Here is a 23,712-nt window from a genome sequence, read left to right on the forward strand (position 1 = left end):
GTGGATCAGAGTGTCTGCTAAATTACTAAAATGTATCCACTCACCTCTGTAAGTGACTGTGGATCAGAGCGTCTGCTAAATGACTAAAATGTATCCACTCACCTCTGTAAGTGACTGTGGATCAGAGTGTCTGCTAAATGACTAAAATGTATCCACTCACCTCTGTAAGTGACTGTGGATCAGAGTGTCTGCTAAATGACTAAAATGTATCCACTCACCTCTGTAAGTGGCTGTGGATCAGAGCATCTGCTAAATGACTAAAATGTAAATGATTGCTGGCTCATAATGTAGAAATCTAATTATTGACTCAATAAGGTTTTTATTTTTTATTTGTTCATTCGTTCGTTCATTTGTTCGTTCACTGACCCAGTCTGGTACTGGAGGGCAGGGAGTTGGTGCTGTGTGGTGTCTGGCTACAGGGTGATGAATCTGACGTTAAGTCACCAGACCGCTTGTGGCTCAAATCCAGGCTCAGACGACCTTGGTGCTGGGGACTATAGGAGAAGAACACAGTCATCAGATTCATGCAGCCAATTATGACATATCTATGTTGAGCTATATTGTAAGATCTAGACCATTAAGTGCATTGTTGACATTAAGTTTATGTTTGAATTACTGCCTTCTAATCATGGACTGATTCAGACCTGGGATACCTGGAAATGGCTTGGCATTGAGGAGGGGTATCTACCTGGGGTGAGAGTGTGAGTGGTTGCCTGAGGTCGGTGCAGGAGGACAGTTGTGGTTTGTGTGAACGTCATGGCTCCAGGCGGTATAGACTGGGTTCCTCATCACAGCGGTGACAGCAGGACACGGGGCTAGACCTCTGTGTCCGGGGTCTGGATGACCAAAAACAAGGACATTTACATTTTAGTCATGAAGCAGACACTCTTATACAGCTCTTATAAGTTAGACGCAATAAGGTAAAAAAAAAAAGACTTGGTCACAATCATCACAATTCAAAAGAGACGCTATCTGTTAAATCAGGGCCAGTAAGGGTTAAGAAAACAGGAAATGAAAGAGATCAGGTGCAATATCACACCTGTACTGAAACACAGTGGAGAAAACAAGATAAGAAGATGCATCATTAATGAGATAATCTAATATACAATTACTTGTTCAGATAGTTGTAACAGGAGACTTACGTGCAGTCATGGTGCTGCTGTATCCTGGTGGTACCAAAGGCATGCTGTAACGATGAGAGCGCAAGGGAGAGAAACGCACCAAGTCCACCGGCTCTGGAGACGCCTCGTCATTAGAGAAACTCTGGACGCACAGTAAAGACGGACAGGAACTATCAGCTCTAGTAACACACACTGACACGGCATGCAGCGTATGGAAAACACAGGAGTTCATTGCAGAGTGAATATTTGCTGCGTGTAATGGCAAATCAATAAGAATATCAACATCGTACCAAAAGGAAACTTGGAAAGTTTGGCTAAGCACAGCCACAGGGCTCAATTAATTAATCAACCAAACAACCAATTAATCAATCAACCAATCAATCAGGAATGTTATTTACCTGGATAGGGATGTGGATGTGTAGAGGGGTCATGTTCCGGCGTAACGCAGGGGCTGATTTGGGACGGTACCTTCTCCTGTCCCTGTCCAGCTCCTCCCCCCTCTGCCTGCTTACATCCTCATCACATGACTTCCTGGAGCTGATGATTGGCTGCATCCCCTCTCCAGGAGGGTCTATGTAGTAATTGTGCTTCTCACTGTCCCCGTCTCTGTCTCGATTTTCTCTGTCTCTGTCTCTTTCCCCATCTCTGTCCCTTTCCCTATCTCCGTCTCTGTCTCGACCCTCCAGCCCCCCCCCCTCCTGTTGTTTGCCCACCAGGGGTAGGCCACCTGGGGCCTGGCCCGGGGTGGTTGGAGGGGTGCCTGTCCCTGTGGTGATGGTGGAGTCCGAGGCAGAGCTGATCTGCTGGCGGTGTTTGAACCTGAACGAATCGCTCCTCTGAGGTGGGGTGGGAGGGGTCTGCCCTATCCCCACCCCTGGCCCCACCTCAGACTGAGAGTCCTGCGGGGAGTGTTTTGATAGCTGGGACAAGGAGAGGTAGTCCAGCTTGGAGGACGCCTCGGGCCGTTTGAAGGTGTCTGCGTCGAAGATGGACTTCCTCTGCTTGGGCTTCTTATAGATGGAGAGCTGGGCACACTCGAGGATGGACGCGCCCACCAAGACTTTAGGCCAGGTGCCTCCGCTCGGCTTCTCTCTCTCTGGAGTAGTGGTGTGTCCTTCCTCTCCTCCTCTGTCTCTGTCTCCTCCTCTGTCTCTGTCACCTACTCTGTCTCTGTCACCTCCTCTGTCTCTGTCTCTGTCACCTCCTCTGTCTCTGTCTCCTCCTCTGTCTCTGTCTCCTCCTCTGTCTCTGTCTCCTCCTCTGTCTCTGTCTCCTCCTCTGTCCAGCAGCGTGCTCTAAATAGAATATAACCCCAGGGTGGAAATTGATATGTTACAGTCTTACACACATAACAACATTACAGCACACATTAAAAACAATAACGTTCAGGAGCTATTTAGAAAAAAACTACTTGACATGCATCCATTCTTCCCCCTACCTCCACATCCCTCCAACCATCCATCCATTCCTCCACATCCCTCCAACTATCCATCCATTTCTCTCCCTCCCTCCACAACCCTCCATCCCTCCATCCATTCCTCCCACACCCCTCCAACCATCCATCCATTCCTCCCCCTCCCTCCACATCCCTCCATCTATCCATCCATTCCTCCCTCCACATCCATTCCATCCATTCCTCCCCCTCCCTCCACACCCTCCATCTATCCATCCATTCTTCCCCCTACCTCCCCCTCCCTCCAACATCCATCCATTCCTCCCCCTCCCTCCATCTATCCATCAATTCCTCCCTCCACATCCCTCCATCCATTCCTCCCCCTCCCTCCACACCCTCCATCTATCCATCCATTCTTCCTACCTCCACATCTCTCCAACCATCCATCCATTTCTCCCCCTCCCTCCACATCCCTCCAACCATCCATCCATTCCTCCCCCTTCCTCCAACCATCCATTCCTCCCCCTCCCTCCACATCCCTCCGTCTATTCATCCATTCCTGCCCCCTCCAACCATCCATCCATTCTTCCCCTTCCCTCCACATCCCTCCAACAATCCATCCATTCACCCCCCCCCCCCACATCCCTCCAACCATCCATCCATTCCTCCCCCTCCCTCCACATCCCTCCGTCTATTCATCCATTCCTCCCCCCTCCAACCATCCATCCATTCTTCCCCTTCCCTCCACATCTCTCCAACCATCCATCCATTCCCCCCCTCTCCCTCCACATCCCTCCATCTATCCATCCATTCCCCACCCCCCCTCCACCCATCCTTCCAAGACCAACCTGCAGGGTAGTACAGTCAGAGGCCACAGGGGTGAAGGTGAGTGGTCGTCTGCTGTGTGACTCCCCTCTCCTGTAGCAGTAGTCCTGGTGGAGCTCTGGGGACCCCAATGGCCCTGAACTAACTGGGCTGTGCTGCAGACAGCTCCCCCTGTGGGATAGAGAGCGGGAGTACATGGAGCTACTGGAAAACGGCTTGTGCTGGCAGATGGAGCCACCTCTACTGTTGTTGTCTACTGCTACAACGTTGCTATGACTCCTGTCTTTGTTGGGATGGTTGTATCTCTCTCCACCACTGGAGCCAATATCAGGGCAGAACATGTCTGTCTGGGTAGAGCTGTTGTTGTTCTTGGAGTTCCGGGAGTGCCAAGAGTGGAGCGAGCGGCAGTTGGAGGTCTTCTCTGAGGCGTCTCGCAGGTTTTCAAAGATACTCTGGCCGGAGCAACTCTGAGGGAGCAAACAAGTGGTCACTCATTTCCACTTAGGTTGTTCATAGTGCTGAAATTTGTGACCCAGGAAACATTTACAGAGCATTCAGAAATAATTCATACCCCTTGACTTAATCCACATTTTGTTGTGTTACAGCCTGAATTCAAAATGGATTTCTCTCCCATCTACACACAACACCCCATAATGAACTCTGGCGGCAGGTAGCCCAGTAGTTAGAAGCGTTGGGCCAGTAGCCGAAAGGTCGCTGGCTCAAATCCCAGAGCCAACTAATTGAAAACCGGTTGATGTGCCCTTAAGCAAGGCACTTAATCCTAATTGCTCCAGGGTTGCCATCAATAATGGCTGATCCCTGGCACTGACCCCTCTCTCTGTGGGATTTGCAAAAAAACATGTGAAATAGGACAAATGTAAGCCCCACCTAATTATCTTGTAATAACAAAGTGAAAACATGTTTTTATACATTTTCACAAATGTATTGAAAATGCCTTACAGTAATATTTCATTTACATAAGTATTCACACCCCTGAGTCAATACTTTATAGAAGCAACTTTGGCGGCGATTACATCTTTGAGTCGTCTTGGGTATGTCTGTATCAGCTCTGCATATCTGGATTTGGGGATTTTCTCCCATTCTTCCTTGCAGATTTTCTCAAGCGCTGTTAAGTTAGATGGGGAGCAGCAGTGAACAGCAATCTTCAAGTCTTTCCACAGAGGTTCAATATGATTCAAGTCTGGGCTTTGGCTGCGCCGCTCAAGGACTTTCACATTCTTGTTCAGAAACCATTTCAGCTTTGCTTTGGCTGTATGCTTGGGGTCATTGTCCTGTTGGAACGTAAATCTTCGCCCCCGAGTGCAAGGTCGTTTTCACTCTGAAGCAGGTTTTCATCAAGGATTTTCCTGTATTTGGCTCCATTGTTCTTTCTATCCTTACCAGTCTCCCAGTCCCTGTCGCTGAAAAGCATCCCCATAGCATGCTGCTGCCACCATCATACTTCATGGTAGGGATGGTGTTAGCGCATTCAGGCCAAAGAGTACAATTTGTGTCTCATCAGACCACAGAATATTTTGTTTTATGCACTCAGACATTCACGTGCCTTTCTGAAAACTCCAGGCGTGCTGTCATGTTGCCTTTTTCTTAGCAGTGGTTTCTGTCTGGCCACTCTCCCATTAAATCCAGATTGTTGAATTGCTGTAGAGACTGTTGTCCTTCTGACAGGTTCTCCCATCACAGCCAAGGAACTCTGAAGTTCTTGGGTTCTTGGTCACCTCCCTGACTAAGGTCCTTCTTGCCCTGTTGCTCAGTTTGGTTGGATGGCCAGCTCTAGGCAGAGACTAGGTAGTTCCATATTTTTTTCAATTTCCCTCAAGACCTCTGTCCTCTTGGAAACTTTGAACGCTCCAGAAATGGTTTTATACCCTTCACCTGATATATGACTCATCACAATTATTTCTCAGAGATCTACGCACAGTTCCTTGGACTTCATGGTATAGTTTCAGCTCTGACAGAAACTGTCAACTGTGGGACCTTATACATACAGGTGTGTTTATTTCTAAATCATGTCCAAACAATTGAATTGGTCACAGGTGGAGACGAGTCGAGTTGTAGTGACATCTCAAGGATGATCATAGATGCACCTGAGCTCAATGTAGAGTGTCATAGCAAAGGGGTGTGAATACTTGTGCAAAACACTTTGTCATTATGGGGTATTGTGTGTAGATGGGTGAGAAAAAACAAGGGGAATGAATACTTTCTGAAGGCACTAACTGTTTAAAGAAAATTGAGGAAACATTCATGATTATTACTTTCCCATTACTGGCAGGTAGAGTACATGCCAATACGGGTTACTATAATTTAATATCTCAGCTTAATAGACTAAATAAACTTTATAATTATATGAACCAACCAGTTCCAATACAATAATATATTTCACATTTTCTCAGCCCCCATTACCAGCTCAAGATATTCATTCCACAGCTCATGCTAACATCTATCTATCTATTGGCTACAGCATTGATAACAAAGCCAGTAGATGAAGATATCCCTAATGGCATCCTATTCCCTATATAGTGCACTACTTGTGGCCAAAACCCTGGTCAAAAGTAATGCACTACATAGGGAATAGTGTGGCATTTGGGACCCAGACAGCCTTAACTCACCTTGATGAGAGAGACGCTGAGAGCATCTCTGCAGCTCCGCAGTAAAGCTTCACACTCAGACAGTGACTTGTTATCTAGTGCTATTCCATTTATCTGTGGAGGGGAAAATGAGGTCAGCACAACGTATCCAAACAATGTTATAGCAGGGAAGCAAGCAGGTCTTCACTTAAATACTCCCAAGTCCCAAATGGCCTCCTATTCCCTATGTACTGCACCACTTTGCATTACTTTTGACTAGGGCTCTGGTCAAAAGTAGTGCACTATATAGGGAATAGGAGGCCATTTCAGACGCAGACCAAATTATTTATAAATGAATAGAGTCACCACGGTAATATGCATGCAAACTGTCTGGGGATCCATGAATGTGTTATGAAATGCAATTAAGATATGATGATGCAAAACTACAAATGGGAGAATCCGGTTGGTCATAAACAACAAGCTGAGATTTGCATACAAAAATATATTATTAACATGTGACCATGTATTTACAATATACAGTGAGGGAACAGTAAGAGACAGAATAACAACAACAAAATCCAGAAAAACGCATGTCAAAAATGTTATAAATTGATTTGCATTTTAATGAGGGAAATAAGTATTTGACCCCCTCTCAATCACCTGGCTCCCAGGTGTCTTTTATACAGGTAATGAGCTAAGATTAGGAGCACACTCTTAAAGGGAGTGCTCCTAATCTCAGCTTGTTACCTGTATAAAAGACACCTGTCCACAGAAGTAATCAATCAATCAGATTCCAAACTCTCCACCATGGCCAAGAACAAAGAGCTCTCCAAGGATGTCAGGGACAAGATTGTAGACCTACGCAAGGCTGGAATGGGCTACAAGACCATTGCCAAGTAGCTTGGTGAGAAGGTGACAACAGTTGGTGTGATTATTCGCAAATGGAAGAAACACAAGAGAACTGTCAATCTCCTTCGGCCAGGGGCTCCATGCAAGATCTTACCTTGTGGAATTGCAATGATCATGAGAACGGTGAGGAATCCGCACAGAACTACACAGGAGGACCTTGTCAATGATCTAAAGGCAGCTGGGACCATAGTCACCAAGAAAACAATTGGTAACACACTACGCTGTGAAGGACTGAAATCCTGCAGCTCCCGCAAGGTCCCCCTGCTCAAGAAAGCACAAATACATGCCCGTCTGAAGTTTGCCAATGAACATCTGAATGATTCAGAGGACAACTGGGTGAAAGTGTTGTGGTCAGATGAGACCAAAATGGAGCTCTTTGGCATTAACTCAACTCGCCGTATTTGGAGGAGGAATGCTGCCTATGATCCCAAGAACACCATCCCCACCGTCAAACATGGAGGTGGAAACGTTATGCTTTGGGGGGGGGTTCTGCTAAGGGGACAGGACAACTTCACCGCATCAAAGGGACGATGGACGGGGCCATGTACCGTCAAATCTTGAGCATTGAAGGTAAGCATCACAATGACCCAAAACACACGGCCAAGGCAACAAAGGAGTGGCTCAAGAAGAAGCACATTAAGGTCCTGGAGTGGCCTAGCCAGTCTCCAGACCTTAATCCCATAGAAAATCTGTGAAGGGAGCTGAAGGTTCGAGATGCCAAACGTCAGCCTCGAAACCTTAATGACTTGGAGAAGATCTACAAAAAGGAGTGGAACAAAATCGCTCCAGAGATGTGTGCAAACCTGGTGGCCAACAACAAGAAACGTCTGACCTCTGTGATTGCCAACAAGGGTTTTGCCAGCAAGTACTAAGTAATGTTTTGCAGAGGGGTCAAATACTTATTTCCCTCATTAAAATGCAAATCAATTTATAACATTTTTTAAATGCGTATTTCTGGATTTTTTTGTTGTTATTCTGTCTCTCACTGTTCAAATAAACCTACCATTAAAATTATAGACTGATCATTTCCTTGTCAGTGGGCAAATGTAAAAAAAATCAGCAGGGGATCAAATACTTTTTTGCCTCACTGTATATATTCATGAAGTATGAGTACTAATCTAGGATTAGGTCCCCACCTAATCATTCATTTGAATCTAAATGGCTAAACTGATCCTAGATAAGCACTCCTACTCATATGCGCTTTATGGATACAGGACCAGGTTTAGTAGAAAAACAATATTAGCTTTCATAATAAAAGCAGGTGTAATGTGATACGTACAGCGATGAGTCGATCTCCAACTGTGAGTGAACCCTCCTTGGTTGCTGGAGAGCCCGGAGTGACCCCAGCTACAAACACCCCACACTCCAGCCCTATACCACTGGCTGGAGGAGGCAGGGAGGATAACGTCACGTCTTCAGCACACACACATTTCATTATCCTCCTCCTCATCACAATCGTCATCATCAATCTAGTGTTGGATACTGATCATACAATGACAGAAGTTTCATATTTTGCATTCCATCCAAAAATGGATGATAAGTGCTTGGGCAGGGTGATATGCACTAAGAAAAGAGGGTTCCGCAAGGGTTCTTTGGAAAGAGTGATGGTTCTATGTGGAACCATAATAACTCCAATAACCCTTTGAGCTCTTCAATGATTCTTTGCAGTTCAGAAAATAGTTCTTTGCTCTTTTAGTGACAATTCAAATATAGGGGCGGAGGCTCATTAGAATATTTTGGTGCTTGGGTTGCTCACAGCTCTTTTGGTGAAACCGTGAGAGACAGTGTGATTCCAGTTTATCTAATGTGTTGTGTTAAGCTATTACATATTACATATGACAGTGTCTTGTGAAAGACTGATGTATGGTCTTGTGTCAATTGAGAACTGATGTCTAAATCACTAGATCTCAAACCTCTCCTCAGGGAGCCCCAGCTGTTCCAGAGGTAGCACACCTGATACAACTTGTCAATTAACACAATAATAAAACCTTTGGAATTTTAACAATATAATATGTCTAACCAGAAGAAAAAGTATTGTTCTTCAACTGTTTTTTGTAGAACCTTTGAGATTGAGATAAAGGTTCTGTAAAATAACCATTAAAAAGAGGTATATACGGCATCAGAAATGGTTGTAATGACAGCAGAATCCTTTTTGGTGCTCTTTTTGAATAGTTCTTTATAGCACCATAAAGGTTACATGTTTAACCTTATGAGCATGCTTCTTTATAGAACATTCAAAAAAAGGCACCAAAAAGGGATCCGCTATGGTTACAAGTCAAAGAAGACTTATTTGGCTCTTATATAGAACTGTACCTGTACACAGCCAATCTGTAAATAGCACACCCAACTACCTCATCCCCATATTGTTATTTATCCTCTTGCTCTTTTGCACCCCAGTATCTCTACTTGCACATCATCATATACACATCTATCACTCCAGTGTTAATGCTAAATTGTAATTATTTTGTCTCTATGGCCTATTTATTGCCTTACCTCTCTAACCTTACTACATTTGCACACACTGTACATAGATTTTCCTATTGTGTTATTGACTGTACGTTTGTTTATCCCATGTGTAACTCTGTGTTGTTGTTTTTGTCGCACTGCTTTGCTTTATCTTGGCCAGGTCGCAGTTGTAAATGAGAACTTGTTCTCAACTGGCCTACCCGGTTAAATAATGTATTTTTTTCAAATATTTTTATTGTGTGAGGTTTTGCTGTATATGAGTGATACCTTTGTATCCTGTGAGGTTGATCTCAATAGGAGTGATTAAGCGTCCTCCCAGAGATTTCCTCCTGCGGACCACCATATTGATCACTCCTTCTCCGCTCAGCACTGCCTTCAGAACCTGCTTCCTGTCCTTATTGGTCAGGTCCACATTGTTAATCTTCAACAGCCAATCATTCACTCTGTAGAGAGAAGAGCAACCAATAATTGACTTTGTAGAGAGAAGATGCAACCAAGCAGAACTGTAACCAGTGGATGATTAATAATAACAATATGTTTTTCAAAAGTAGGAAGAAGGCCATTAAGTGTGATTTACCTTAACCTTCCTTCAGCAATACCTCCTCTGTCCACCTTACTCACAAATATCCCACAGTCTCCTGGTAAATATGGCTCATTTATCCCCTCGGCAACGTCAAAACCAAGTGCTTTTAAATCCATGTCCTCCTGAAATAACGTAAATAAAGCATTACTATTTCCTCATTAAAAAGGCGCATCTGATCTAAAATGTGTCCATGGTTTGCTTGTCTGAATATTACTACTGTTTTACTACTGTATTCATTCTTTGTGGTTCAATTCGATTTGGCAATAGCACAAAGTAATGCATGTGGAATTGGCCAAGATAAATAGCTTGGTGAGCGCTAAACACTTACTCTGTTTTTCTCAAACTGCACAACTTCCGTCTCCCACTCCAAAGAGTCTGTGTCGATGGCTGAATCGTGTGAATTATGAGCCATCAGCTGACGAAAACTGGCCTCCTTTTCCAACTGGTCTTCAATCCTTTCTCTGTAGAAAGAAAGAGAAACTTTGAAAACAACCTTTACATTTGAAGACAAACTTGTGCATGTACAGACAGCCATTTCAACCACTAGGTGGCAATAAAACCTGGTTATAAATAACACTGTCTGTCAGAGCACCAAAAGCTACAGTACTTCAAATCAAGTTACAGAACTGGCAAAGTTAAATAATAGGGTTCTATTCCTCTGTACTGTAAATAGTTTTCAGAGGTTTATATTCTGATGTGGATTGATGGAGAAATGGATAGATGGAGGATGTAGAAGGATGAATAACTCACTTGAGTTCCTTAAGTTCGCGTGACGCGTCATTTTTCTGTTTCCTGGTATCATCTAGGTTTCTCAATGCATCTGCCAGGTCGCTCACCGCTCGGTCCCTCTCTCTCCTCAGATTGTCACATAACGTTCTGACAGACACACACACACAGGGCGTCATCTACATCAATTCATACATTGCCTTTCAAGCTTGTCCCATTTTCTGTAAATATCCAATAATCATCCACTCTTCTGTGGAAATTTAAGACCGAGCCTTTCAACTAATTTTTCGGCACTGGCCACTGATCCTTGAGTCTTCAATATCGATATAAAGTGTGTTTCTTAGCTATCATCCTGTTGGCTTCCTGACAGGTTCTAGGGGCCATGTGCTGTGGAATGCAAGATGTTTCTCTCTATTTATTCTCTCTCTACTCACCGAATACTCTCTCTCTCTGCCACTATCTTGTCTCTCTCCTGAAAGGCCCAGTCGCGTCGACACTTGGCCACCTCTGCTTCCTGCGTCGCCTCCTTCAGCTCCTGAGACATGGCTTCATACTGCTTCCTCAGCACCTCTATCTCCTTGTTGGCCCGCTCCATGTCCAGGGTTGTCGAGTCTTGTTTCTGATGAGGAGGAAATGGGTGTAGGTTGAAGTTGCCCCTAGATGCTGATCTTGGGTCAGTTTAGTACCCCCCCAACTTCCTGATTTGATTGAATTGAAAAGGGAATTGACCCCAACTGACTTGTTGTGTAACATTTTGTTTGAGTGCATCCTATGGATTAGATTATAGATTTGGCTGTGAAGTGGGACAGACAGGGATGTGACGGCTGGTTGTGCTTTTTTCATTCCAGCTGTGCTCACTGTGCTGTGCCCTTAACCCAGGGTAACCCCGCCAAGCAGGTGCCACATAGCAGGGGATTCATAAAAGATTATCCAGCCAGCCACCACGATGGCAACAAGGAATGGGACCATTTTAAAAACAGACAGACATACACCACCAATTCTACCACAGTATTCTGCATCCCAAATGGCACCCTATTCCTTATATAGAGTGCAATCGGAAAGTATTCAGACCCCTTGACTTTCTCCACATTTTGTTACATTACAGACTTATTCTAAAATTTATCAAATACTTTTTCCCCCTCATCAATCTACACACAATACCCGATAATGGCAAAGCGAAAACAGTTTTTAGAAATGGTAGCAAATGTATTAAAAATAAAAAAAACAGACCCTTTGCTATGAAACTTGAAAATGAGCTCAGGTGCATCCTGTTTCCATTGATCATCCATGAGATGTTTCTACAACTTTATTGGATTCCACCTGTGGTAAATTCAATTGACTGGACATGATTTGGAAAGGCACACACCTGTCTATATAAGGTCCCACAGTTGACAGTGCATGTCAGAGCAAAAACCAAGCCATGAGGTAGAAGGAATTGTCCGTAGAGCTCCAAGACAGGATTGTGTCGAGGTAAAGATCTGGGGAAGGGTACTAAAAATTGTCTGCAGCATTGAAGGTCCCCAAGAACCCAGTGGCCTCCATCATTCTTAAATGGAAGAAGTTTGAAACCACCAAGACTCTTCCTAGAGCTGTCTGCCCAGCAATCGAGGGAGAAGAGCCTTGTTCAGGGAGGTGGCCAAGAACCCGATGGTCACTCTGACAGAGCTCCAGAGTTCATCTGTGGAGATGGGAGGACCTTCCTGAAGGACAACCATCTCTGCAGCACTCCACCAATAAGACCTTTATGGTAGAGTAGCACATTGGTGCGACTAGCTTCTGGGTTAAGTAAGCAGTGTGGCTTGGCAGGGTTATGTTTCGGAGGAGGCATGGCTCTCGACCTTTGCATCGTCCGACTCCATACGGGAGTTGCAACGATGGGACAAGACTGTAACTACCAATTGGATATCATGAAATTGGGGATAACATTTTTATTTTTTTAATATTCTCTGGTCTGATGATTGAACTCTTTGGCTTGAATGCCATGGGTCACATCTGGAGGAAACCTGTCACCATCCCTACAGTGAAGCATGGTGGTGGCAGCATCATGCTGTGGGGATAATTTTCAGTGGCAGGGACTGGGAGACTAGTCAGGATCGAGGAAAAGATGAACGGAGCAAAGTACAGAGAGATCCTTGATGAAAACTTGCTCCAGACCGCTCAAGGCCTCAGACTGGGGTGAAGATTCACCTTCCAACAGGACAACGACCCTAAGCCCACATCCAAGACAACGCAGGAGTGGCTTCGGGACAAGTCCCCGAAAGTCCTTGAGTGGCCCAGCCAGAGCCCGGACTTCAACCCGATTGAACATCTCTGGAGAGACCTGTGCAGTGACGCTCCCCATACAACCTGACAGAGTTTGAGAGAATCTGCAGAGAAGAATGGGAGAAACTCCACAGATACAGGTGTGCCAAGCTTGAAGCGTCATACACAAGAGGCTGTAATTGCTGCCACATGTGTTTCAACAAAGTATTGAGTAAAGGGTCAGAATACTTATGTAAATGTGATATTTCAATTTTTTGTTTTTTTATGAATTTGCTAAAATGTTGTTTTGACATCATGGGGTATTGTGTGTAGATTGATGAGATCATTTTTTTTTTTAAATCAATTTTAGAATAAGGCTGTAACGTAACAAACTGTGGAAAAAGTCAAGTGGTCTGAATACTTTCCAAATGCACTGTAGATATTAGGTAGAAAATAGAATATTTATGAGCAGAACTGAAAAATCGTGTGTGAGCAATGAGGCCAACAAACCTGACTCAGTTACACCAACTCTGCCAGGAGGAATGGGCTAAAATTCACCCAACCTATTGTGGGAAGCTTGTAGAAGGCTACCCGAAACGTTTGACCCAAGTTAAGTAATTTAAAGGCAATGCTACCAAATACTAATTGAGTGTATGTAAACTTCTGACCCACTGGGAATGTGATGAAAGAAATGCAAGCTGAAATAAATCATTCTCTCTAACATTATTCTGACATTTCACATTCTTAAAATAAAGTGGTCATCCCAACTGACCTAAAACAGGGAATTTTTACCAATGATTAAATGTCAGGAAATGTGAAAAACGGAATTTAAATGTATTTGGCTAAGGTGTATGTAATCTTCCGACTTCAACTGTAGGTATTTATAGTTGTCCACATATTCTAAATCAGAACCGTCCAGAGTAGTGATGCTAGGCGGGTGGGTGCGGGCAGCGATCGGTTGAAGAGCATGCATTTATTTGTACTAAATTTACTTTAATGATGTCAGCCTATCAGAAGCTTCTAAAGCCATGACATCATTTTCTGAAATTTTCTAAGCCTTTAAAGGCACAGTCAGTTTAGTGTATGTAAACTTCTGACCCACTCGAATTGTGATACAGTGGATTATAAATGAAATAATCTGTCTGTAAACAATTGTTCTAAAAATTACTTGTGTCATGCACAAAGTAGAAGTCCTAACCGACTTGACAAAACTATAGTTTGTTAACAAGACATTTGTGGAGTGGTAGAAAAAAACGAGTTTTAATGACTGCAGCCTAAGTGTATGTAAACTTCCGACTTCAACTGTATATACAGTGGGGCAAAAAAGTATTTAGTCAGCCACCAATTGTGCAAGTTCTCCCACTTAAAAAGATGAGATAGGCCTGGAATTTTCATCATAGGTACACTTCAACTATGACAGACAAAATGAGAAAAAAAATCCAGAAAATCACATTGTAGGATTTTTAATGAATTTATTTGCAAATTATGGTGGAAAATAAGTATTTGGTCACCTACAAACAAGCAAGATTTCTGGCTCTCACAGACCTGTGACTTCTTCTTTAAGAGGCTCCTCTGTCCTCCACTCCTTACCTGTATTAATGGCACCTGTTTGAACTTGTTATCAGTATAAAAGACACCTGTCCACAACCTCAAACAGTCACACTCCGAACTCCACTATGGCCAAGAACAAAGAGCTCTCCAAGGATGTCAGGGACAAGATGGGTTGGGCTGGGAAGACTGAATCTGCAATAGGTAAGCAGCTTGGTTTGAAGAAATCAACTGTGGGAGCAATTATTAGGAAATGGAAGACATACAAGACCACTGACAATCTCCCTCGATCTGGGGCTCCACGCAAGATCTCACCCAGTGGGGTCTAAATGATCACAAGAACGGTGAGCAAAAATCCCAGAGCCACACAGGGGGACCTAGTGAATGACCTGCAGAGAGCTGGGACCAAAGTAACAAAGCCTACCATCAGTAACACACTACGCCGCCAGGGACTCAAATCCTGCAGTGCCAGACGTGTCCCCCTGCTTAAGCCAGTACATGTCCAGGCTCGTCTGAAGTTTGCTAGAGAGCATTTGGATGATCCAGAAGAAGATTGGGAGAATGTCATATGGTCAGATAAAACCAAAATATAACTTTTTGGTAAAAACTCAACTCGTCGTGTTTGGAAGACAAAGAATGCTGAATTGCATCCAAAGAACACCATACCTACTGTGAAGCATGGGGGTGTAAACATCATGCTTTGGTGCTGTTTTTCTGCTAAGGGACCAGGACGACTGATCCATGTAAAGGAAAGAATGAATGGGGCCATGTATCGTGAGATTTTGAGTGAAAACCTCCTTCTATCAGCAAGGGCATTGATGATGAATCGTGGCTGGGTCTTTCAGCATGACAATGATCCCAAACACACCACCCGCCCAGGCAACGAAGGAGTGGCTTCGTAAGAAGCATTTCAAGGTCCTGGAGTGGCCTAGCCAGTCTCCAGATCTCAACCCCATAGAAAATCTTTGGAGGGAGTTGAAAGTCTGTGTTGCCCAGCAACAGCCCCAAAACATCACTGCTCTAGAGGAGATCTGCATGGAGGAATGGGCCAAAATACCAGCAACAGTGTCTGAAAACCTTGTGAAGACTTACAGAAAACGTTTAACCTCTGTCATTGCCAACAAAGGGTATATAACAAAGTATTGAGATAAACTTTTGTTATTGGCCAAATACTTATTTTCCACCATAATTTGCAAATAAATTCATTAAAAATCCTACAATGTGATTTTCTGGATTTTTTTTCTCATTTTGTCTGTCATAGTTGAAGTGTACCTATGATGAAAATTACAGGCCTCTCTCATCTTTTTAAGTGGGAGAACTTGCACAATTGGTGGCTGCCTAAATACTTTTTTGCCCCACTGTATATATATAAACTCAGCAAAAAAATAAACATCCCTTTTTCAGGAACCTGTCTTTCAAAGATAATTCATAAAAATCCAAATAACTTCACAGATCTTCATTGTAAAGGGTTTAAACACTGTTTCTCTTGCTCAATGAACCAAAAACAATTAATGAACATTCACCTGTGGAACGGTCGTTAAAACACTAACAGCTTACAGATGGTAGGCAATTAAGGTCACAGTTATGAAAACTTAGGACACTAAAGAGGCCTTTCTACTGACTCTGAAAAACACCAAAAGAAAGATGCCCAGGGTCCCTGCTCATCTGTGTGAACATGCCTTAGGCATGCTGCAAGGAGGCATGAGGACTGCAGATGTGGCCAGGATAATAAATTGCAATGTCCATACTGTGAGACACCTAAGACAGCGCTACAGGGAGACAGGATGGACAGTTGATCATCCTCACAGTGGTAGACCACGTGTAACAACACCTGCACAGGATCGATACACCCGAACATCACGCCTGCGGGACAGGTACAGGATGGCATCAACAACCGCCCGAGTTACACCAGGAACGCACAATTCCTCCATCAGTGCTCAAACTGTGCGCAATAGGCTGAGAGAGGCTGGACTGAGGGCTTGTAGGCCTGTTGTAAGGCAGGTCCTCACCAGACATCACCGGCAACAACGTCGCCTATGGGCACAAACCCACCGTCGCTGGACCAGACAGGACTGGCAAAAAGTGCTCTTCACTGACGAGTCGCGGTTTTGTCTCACCAGGGGTGATGGTTGGATTTGCGTTTATCGTCGAAGGAATGAGCGTTACACCGAGGCCTGTACTCTGGAGTGGGATCGATTTGGAGGTGGAGGGTCCATCATGGTCTGGGGCGGTGTGTCACAGCATCATCGGACTGCGCTTGTTGTCATTGCAGGCAATCTCAACGCTGTGCGTTACAGGGAAGACATCCTCCTGCCTCATGTGGTACCCTTCCTGCAGGATCATCCTGACATGATCCTCCAGCATGACAATGCCACCAGCCATACTGCTCATTCTGTGTGTGATTTACTGCAAGACAGGAATGTCAGTGTTCTGCCTTAGCCAGTGAAAAGCCCGGATCTCAATCCCATTGAGCACGTCTGGGATCTCTTGGATCGGAGGGTGAGGGCTAGGGCCATTCCCCCCAGAAATGTCCGGGAACTTGCAGGTGCCTTGGTGGAAAAGTGGGGTAACATCTCACAGCAATAACTGGCAAATCTGGTGCAGTCCATGAGGAGGAGATGCACTGCAGTACTTAATACAGCTAGTGGCCACACCAGACTATTACTTTAGATTTTTACCTCCCCTTTGTTCAGGGACACATTATTCCATTCATCCTGTTAGTCACATGTCTGTGGAACTTGTTCAGTTTATGTCTCAGTTGTTGAATCTTGTTTGTTCATGCAAATATTTACACGTTAAGTTTTCTGAATAAAAACGCAGTTGACAGCGAGCGGACGTTTATTTTTTTGCTGAGTTTATATATATATGGAATAGGGTGCAATTTGGGACACAGCCTATGTTTCAGCCTCTCTGCATGTTTCAAAGTGTAACACTGATACTGGGGAAGTGATGCTGAGCAACAGTAGTAGTGAAGCATTGGGGCATTGAATTATGCTCCAGAGTAAATCAATCCCGTTCCATTTCCTGGGTTTACTGTGGCTGTTGGGCAGTAATGAAGTGCTTTGTAGAGTGGCAGGCAGCACTTTTATACCCACTATGTGTCAAAGTCAGAGACATGCTTTCCACTTCGATTGCTGGGCATTTCATAATGTAGGGATCTTTTGACTTCTACCTCTGTAATAAATTCTAAAAGACAACCAGAGACAGAAAGCTTGACACAAAATGAAATGAAGCTGGGACAAATGTGTTGTAAGAGCCATGGAGAAGCGCACAGTCGGGGGGCCGGAACATCATTTCAAATCAATTGTAGATTGCAGGTTGACCGCAAGAAGCCAAAACTGTTATAATATTTGACTAAAGCATAATAATTTCAGACCTTGCTCACATTTGTATACAATCACATCTCCCTATTATTATTCAATTAATCCTGCCTAGCCTGTATGGCCTGACTAGCCTGTATGGCCTGACTAGCCTGTATGGCCTGACTAGCCTGTATGGCCTGTCTAGCCTTTATGGCCTGCCTATGTCAGCAACTGGTCTTGCATTTACATGTACATAACATTTAAGTCAGTTAGCAGATGCTCTTTTTCAGAGTGACTTACAATTAGTACAGTCACCTTAAGATAGCTAGGTGAGACAACATTACTCAGGCATAGTAAGTAAAACATTTCCTTAACAAAGTAGCTTTCAGCAAAGTCAGTGCGAGTAGGAAAAAGTAAAGTGCGAGTATTAGTTCTTGCTGTTCTCTTCTTCTTATACAGGTGTGTTTAAGGTGTGTATGTGGTAATGATCTCAGGTGTGTGTGTGTTACCTGTCTAGTCTGGTAGTATTCTCTCAGTAGCTGGTCTCTCTGTATGATGGCCTCTGTCCTCTCCTTGCGGGCTACGTCTCTCTCCTCCCGGATGGTCTGGATGTCTTTACAGGCCTGGCTCAACTCCTTCTGGGCCTCAGCCTTGTCCTTCACCTCGTGGCAGCACTTCTCCAGCAGCTCGTTCTTTTCACAGATAGCTCTGTCTCGGTCAATCAGCGCCGAGCCAAGCTCCTTCAGCACAAAGAAGAGAGCAATTAGCTCAGAAACTTCAAGTGACAACAACAAAAAAAGAGCCATATCATGGGGTTCCTTGATGTCCTGGTCATCTGTCAACCTTGTTATTGGTGTTTCTATCATGCCATGGCCTTTGTCTTTTATAATAGGATGCAGACGTGCAAGACTTGGAAGGCTTGCAAACTAGCTTATACATGCAGATGTTTCATACTATTAAATGGCAGCTAATTGATTCTCTAATCGATGTGTTTCCTGTATCGTTTTAAATAACAAATTAACACCATGACTCTGAATCAGCACACATAAGTTCAACTAAGAGGACATTTCATCCATGCATTTTGCGCATATTGAACCATGACCTGGCCTGACACAAACAAAATTACATTTAAATTTGTTCTGAAAGGGGTACAATTGCTTGTCACTGTAGTGGTACCCTGTAAGGTACAGTAACGGCCAAAATAAAGGAAACACCAACATAAAGTGTGTTAATAAGGCATTGGGTCCCTTGAACCAGAACAGCTTCAATGCACCTTGGCATAGATTCTATATCTGGAACTCTGTTGTTGGGATGCAACACCATTCTTCCACAAAAAAAAGTATAATTTGGTGTTTTGTTGATGGTGGTGGAAAACGCCGTCTCAGGCACCGCTCCAGAATCTCCCATAAGTTGGGTTGAGATCAGAGGGGTATACTACGAACCTGGTTTGAGGAGTTAGTGAGGTAACTTTAGTCAACTCTGAGTTCGACTTGGGATAACCGGTAGCACGGAAGTGGATCATCTTTTAGCCAGGTAAATTTATATGGCAAAGAATGGTTCAGAACCAACCTTCTCCAGGGAAGGCTAACTCAGGGCTAGCTCCATTTATCCTGAATAAAGTGTCGGAACCGCAGGTTGAGGACCAATGAAATCAGATTCCCTCCCTTCCCTTCCCTCCTCTTCTGGGCCTCATTTTCACCAAGTGAGTTTCGAGGCAAATGTTATAATTTATGACAATATATCCATGTCAGTGGAGGCTGGTGGGAGGAGCCATAGGAGGACAGGCTCGTTGTAATGGCTGGAATGGAATTAATGGAATGGAGTCAAACATGTGGTTTCCATATGTTTTTGTTTTTTTTGTTAAAAAAATAATAATAAATTGTACCCCTTTTTCTCCCCAATTTCGTGGTATCCAATTGTTAGTAGCTACTATCTTGTCTCATCGCTACAACTCCCGTACGGGCTCGGGAGAGACGAAAGTTGAAAGTCATGCGTCCTCCGATACACAACCCAACCAAACCGCACTGCTTCTTAACACAGCGCGCATCCAACCCGGAAGCCAGCCGCACCAATGTGTCGGAGGAAACACCATGCACCTGGCAACCTTGGTTAGTGTGCACTGCGCCCGGCCCGCCACAGGAGTCGCTGGTGCGCGATGAGACAAGGATATCCCTACCGGCCAACCCCTCCCTAACCCGGACGACGCTAGGCCAATTGTGCGTCGCCCCACGGACCTCCCGGTCACGGCCGGTTACGACAGAACCTGGGCGGGTTTCCATATATTTGATACCATTCCATACATGCCACTACAATTACCCCGTCCTCCTATAGCTCCTCCCACTATCTCATAAGGCCTTATTTTAAGACCTAGTTTTACACTACAGTGGCCTGAAATTCCTGGTTTACTGGCCACATCAGCCCTGTAAGTCACATTAGGCTGGCTTGGAAAGTGATGTGTAATTCCTATATGAATCAAGCCAGAGTTAGGATAGCCAACAGTTGGCATTTTCTATTCACCTGCAATCTGCATTCAGAATGACTGACAGGGTTAGGAGACGACCAAACCATTTAAACTGGAACAACCATTTCAGTAACGGGTGCAATAAATCTAACTAACTGATTGGACTAGTTGAGAAAATGGTTTATTATTTATCTTTATAGCATAAGATTAATCAGCCAATCAAAGTAAATGCAAAAATACAGATATTAAAACAATTCCTAAAAATCTACCTGCAGTAGAGCATGCTGGGAAACATGATAATGATTATGGTACAAATTTGCCTTTTTAGGGTACCACCACCGTGACAAAGCCGTTAATTCCTTTTATGTGGCAACAATTCTGCTAAGCAAAACGACAGATCAGTACCATCAAGAACTGAGGGTACACAAAATACGTTTGTAACCTTGGAAATGGAGATGTCCCTTCACCTACCATTGAGAATGAGAGTGTGACGATTGTACATTTACATAAAAGTATTGGGTACAAAAATCTACCATTATACTAGATTATCCACACATGTGCCCTAAAAGGTACCGAACAGTACCATGTGAGATCATACATGTACCGCTGAAGGAACATTATGTGTACAGTATATTGATCTTTTGGTACCTCAGGGAACAATACTGTACCCTTATTTCTGAGTGTGTACCTCCGCTAACACTACATACAGATTGAGGTACAGATTGAGGCATTGTCTTACCTGACGTAGTGCCTCCATCTCTTCGCTGGTCATCCTCTTCTCTGACGAGGTGTTCTTCAGTTTGGCCTCAGCCACCTCCAGCCCTGTCTGGAGCTTGTCCACCTCTGTGATCACCTGCTCCACACAATACACTTTACTGCATTACAGTGATATTACGGTTTTACTATTATACTTGATGTAGTATTTATACAAAAGGAAAGAAGCCTCCTGGCTAAATCTGGCAAATGAATAGAAATGTGCATTATCCCTATCCACTAAACCTGGTAAAGTAAAAATATCTCTCTCTGACCTGGTCCCTCTCACTCATGATGAGTCTGTACTCATTGAAGACCGAGTCCCTCTCCTCCTTGTACTTCTCACAGTCCTTAACGGCCTTCAGCTGCTGGGTCTTCAGCCGTGTGGATTCTGTCTGCAGCCGCTCCATCTCTCTCTGTAGCTCCTTGTTCTGCACTGCAGCCTTCGACAGCTCCGCCTGGGTCGAGTCAAACCTGACACAGTAACAGAACAGGGGGAGAGAGGTGGAGTCAAACCTGACACAGTAACAGGACAGGGGGAGAGAGGTGGAGTCAAACCTGACACAGTAACAGGACAGGGGGAGAGAGGTGGAGTCAAACCTGACACAGTAACAGGACAGGGAGAGAGAGGTGGAGTCAAACCTGACACAGTAACAGGACAGGGGGAGAGAGGTGGAGTCAAACCTGACACAGTAACAGGACAGGGAGAGAGAGGTGGAGTCAAACCTGACACAGTAACAGGACAGGGGGAGAGAGGTCGAGTCAAACCTGACACAGTAACAGGACAGGGGGAGAGAGGTGGAGTCAAACCTGACACAGTAACAGGACAGGGGGAGAGAGGTGGAGTCAAACCTGACACAGTAACAGGACAGGGGGAGCGAGGTCGAGTCAAACCTGACACAGTAACAGGACAGGGGGAGAGAGGTGGAGTCAAACCTGACACAGTAACAGGACAGGGAGAGAGAGGTGGAGTCAAACCTGACACAGTAACAGGACAGGGGGAGAGAGGTCGAGTCAAACCTGACACAGTAACAGGACAGGGGGAGAGAGGTGGAGTCAAACCTGACACAGTAACAGGACAGGGGGAGAGAGGTGGAGTCAAACCTGACACAGTAACAGGACAGGGGGAGAGAGGTGGAGTCAAACCTGACACAGTAACAGGACAGGGAGAGAGAGGTGGAGTCAAACCTGACACAGTAACAGGACAGGGGGAGAGAGGTGGAGTCAAACCTGACACAGTAACAGGACAGGGAGAGAGAGGTGGAGTCAAACCTGACACAGTAACAGGACAGGGGGAGAGAGGTAGAGTCAAACCTGACACAGTAACAGGACAGGGGGAGAGAGGTAGAGTCAAACCTGACACAGTAACAGGACAGGGGGAGAGAGGTGGAGTCAAACCTGACACAGTAACAGGACAGGGGGAGAGAGGTCGAGTCAAACCTGACACAGTAACAGGACAGGGGGAGAGAGGTGGAGTCAAACCTGACACAGTAACAGGACAGGGGGAGAGAGGTGGAGTCAAACCTGACACAGTAACAGGACAGGGAGAGAGAGGTGGAGTCAAACCTGACACAGTAACAGGACAGGGAGAGAGAGGTGGAGTCAAACCTGACACAGTAACAGGACAGGGGGAGAGAGGTGGAGTCAAACCTGACACAGTAACAGGACAGGGGGAGAGAGGTGGAGTCAAACCTGACACAGTAACAGGACAGGGGGAGAGAGGTGGAGTCAAACCTGACACAGTAACAGGACAGGGGGAGAGAGGTGGAGTCAAACCTGACACAGTAACAGGACAGGGGGAGAGAGGTGGAACTAGAAGAGGATAGTTGAAGTGACAGGAGAGAGGTGGAGATAAGGGGATGAAGTACGATACAAACAAACAGCAGCCCTTTTAAGTGAATGAGAAGACATAAAATAGCTCACAGTAAAAATAACTTGGTAAAAATAGAGCAACATCTGATTAGAAAAGCAACATATGATGAAGCTTGGCCAGTCGGCATCACAACGGAAACTCTTAAACTAAGTAGCATAGATCTGCAGTCACAGGCCTTCATTTCCTCTGGATTGAATTACTTCAAGCACTCCTGAGTGATTTATGAACAGTTATGAACACTTATGAACACTTATGCAGTAGTGATGGGGGGTAAAAAAAACAGATGGTTACACATCATAAAATTATTTTGGACAATATTATTGACTCCAAGTTTTGATTTATTTATTTTTGCTAGGTAGCATTAGCTACCTCTAGCTGGAGGTAGTGTTGGAGGGCCAGTAGGAGGTACTCTTTCCTCTGGGCTAAAATAAAAATATCCCAATGCCCCAGGGCATTGATTGGGGACATTGCCCTGTGTAGGGTGCTGTCTTTCAGATGGGACGTTAAACAGGTGTCCTGACTCTCTGTGGTCACTAAAGATCCCATGGCACTTATCATAAGAGCAGGGGGGTTAACCCTGGTGTCCTGGCTAAATTCCCAATCTGGCCCTCATTCCATCATGGCCACCTAACCATCCCATGCTTCCAATTGGCTCATTCATCCCCCCTCCTCTCCCCTTTAACTATTCCCCAGGTCGTTGCTGTAAATGAGAATGTGTTCTCAGTCAACTTACCTGGTAAAATAAGGGTAAATAAAAATAAAACACAATACATACAGGCACCTAAGTATTGTGATAATATTGTATCCCATTATATAGGCAGGCAATTAAAGTTGACCTCCGTGTGTGTGTGTGTGTGTGTGTGTGTGTGTGTGTGTGTGTGTGTGTGTGTGTGTGTGTGTGTGTGTGTGTGTGTGTGTGTGTGTGT

The 23,712-nt window shown here is 44.6% G+C and overlaps 1 protein-coding gene across 3 annotated transcripts in view; it reads right to left on the reverse strand.

The window, feature by feature from the left end:
• The window catches only part of LOC110503120 (disks large homolog 5), a 112,504-nt gene that overhangs the window by 24,715 nt on the left and 64,077 nt on the right, over positions 1-23,712 (reverse strand). For all 3 annotated transcript variants that reach the window (XM_090217370.1, XM_090217371.1, XM_090217369.1), the window contains exons 9-23: positions 21,189-21,387; positions 20,900-21,013; positions 18,209-18,439; positions 11,043-11,227; positions 10,633-10,758; positions 10,211-10,343; positions 9,877-10,004; positions 9,567-9,742; positions 8,113-8,216; positions 5,967-6,059; positions 3,363-3,806; positions 1,520-2,416; positions 1,143-1,263; positions 689-836; positions 367-494 (exon numbers count right to left, since the gene is read on the reverse strand). In XM_090217370.1, the coding sequence (XP_090073496.1) occupies positions 367-494; positions 689-836; positions 1,143-1,263; positions 1,520-2,416; positions 3,363-3,806; positions 5,967-6,059; positions 8,113-8,216; positions 9,567-9,742; positions 9,877-10,004; positions 10,211-10,343; positions 10,633-10,758; positions 11,043-11,227; positions 18,209-18,439; positions 20,900-21,013; positions 21,189-21,387 (3,227 nt within the window). The remainder of the gene's footprint in view (positions 1-366; positions 495-688; positions 837-1,142; positions 1,264-1,519; positions 2,417-3,362; positions 3,807-5,966; positions 6,060-8,112; positions 8,217-9,566; positions 9,743-9,876; positions 10,005-10,210; positions 10,344-10,632; positions 10,759-11,042; positions 11,228-18,208; positions 18,440-20,899; positions 21,014-21,188; positions 21,388-23,712) is intronic.

This window comes from Oncorhynchus mykiss, chromosome 23 (genome assembly GCF_057628025.1).
Source record: "Oncorhynchus mykiss isolate SJ-2025 chromosome 23, ASM5762802v1, whole genome shotgun sequence".
Classification (NCBI taxonomy): Eukaryota; Metazoa; Chordata; class Actinopteri; order Salmoniformes; family Salmonidae; genus Oncorhynchus; species Oncorhynchus mykiss.